Source organism: Dendrobium catenatum, unplaced genomic scaffold (assembly GCF_001605985.2).
Source record: "Dendrobium catenatum unplaced genomic scaffold, ASM160598v2 original_scaffold_118052, whole genome shotgun sequence".
Lineage (NCBI taxonomy): Eukaryota > Viridiplantae > Streptophyta > Magnoliopsida > Asparagales > Orchidaceae > Dendrobium > Dendrobium catenatum.
This window is the reverse complement of record NW_021436487.1, coordinates 1-758: the sequence shown is the minus strand read 5'-3', so window position 1 is coordinate 758 and position 758 is coordinate 1. Positions and strand designations below refer to the sequence as shown.

The 758-nt window shown below is 45.9% G+C and overlaps 1 protein-coding gene across 1 annotated transcript; it reads right to left on the bottom strand.

The window, feature by feature from the left end:
* Window positions 1-212: 212 nt before the first annotated feature.
* LOC110100173 (2-C-methyl-D-erythritol 2,4-cyclodiphosphate synthase, chloroplastic-like) lies at window positions 213-751 on the bottom strand (the record flags this gene model as incomplete). The annotated part of the gene is made up of 2 exons (XM_020827601.2): window positions 213-394; window positions 520-751. Coding segments are annotated over 2 exons (414 nt in total), but the record flags the coding sequence as incomplete, so codon positions are not given.
* Between the last annotated feature and the right edge of the window lie 7 nt (window positions 752-758).

The following is a 758-nucleotide window of genomic DNA, read 5'->3' as shown; positions in this document are numbered from 1 at the left end:
CTGTTTCAATGGTGTGCTAGAAGATGAATGACAATCCGTGCTGTTCAATGAAGTATAAATTCTAGTCCTCAATGAAAGTAACCAACAAGATGGAAAATAAAGAATATATAATACACAGGTTTCAACAAAACTTACAATTTGCAAGGAAAACAAGCACACATGCCGATCTATTACATGCATGAAAGTTATTAAATACACTGAATAACACAATATCAAGAAGTTGTGGTGTGGATGGAGGTGACTGAAAGAACATGGAAACTCACAGCCTCTTTAATGAACACGGAGGAAGCAGCGCCCTTCCATTGAGGATCGTTATCAGGGAAAATTTGCCCAATGTCCGGAAGCCCCAATGCACCCAAAATAGCATCTACCACGCAGTGAAGCAACACATCCCCTAGGTCACCAAAGTAAAAAAGAACAAACGCAAATCATTCATGGAAAAAACCCCCTAAAATCCTAAAAAACCCCCTAAAATCCTAAAAAACCCTACAACTATACCACAAAGAATGTAGATCTAACCGTCCGAGTGAGCTTCGCATCCGCGGTCATGGGGGATTTTGATGCCACCGATGATTAGCGGGTAGCCCGGCTCCAGTCGGTGAAGGTCAAAACCATGCCCGACTCGAAAGGGAAGAGACGGCGGAGGCGTCTTCGTTGGCTTGGGAGAGGTCTCCTGCTCTGCTAGCAGGGCGGACGCTGGCGCTGCTGGCCGGAAATTGGGCAGCGGCCGGCTTGTTTGGCTGAGCAAGAAGAAGGGT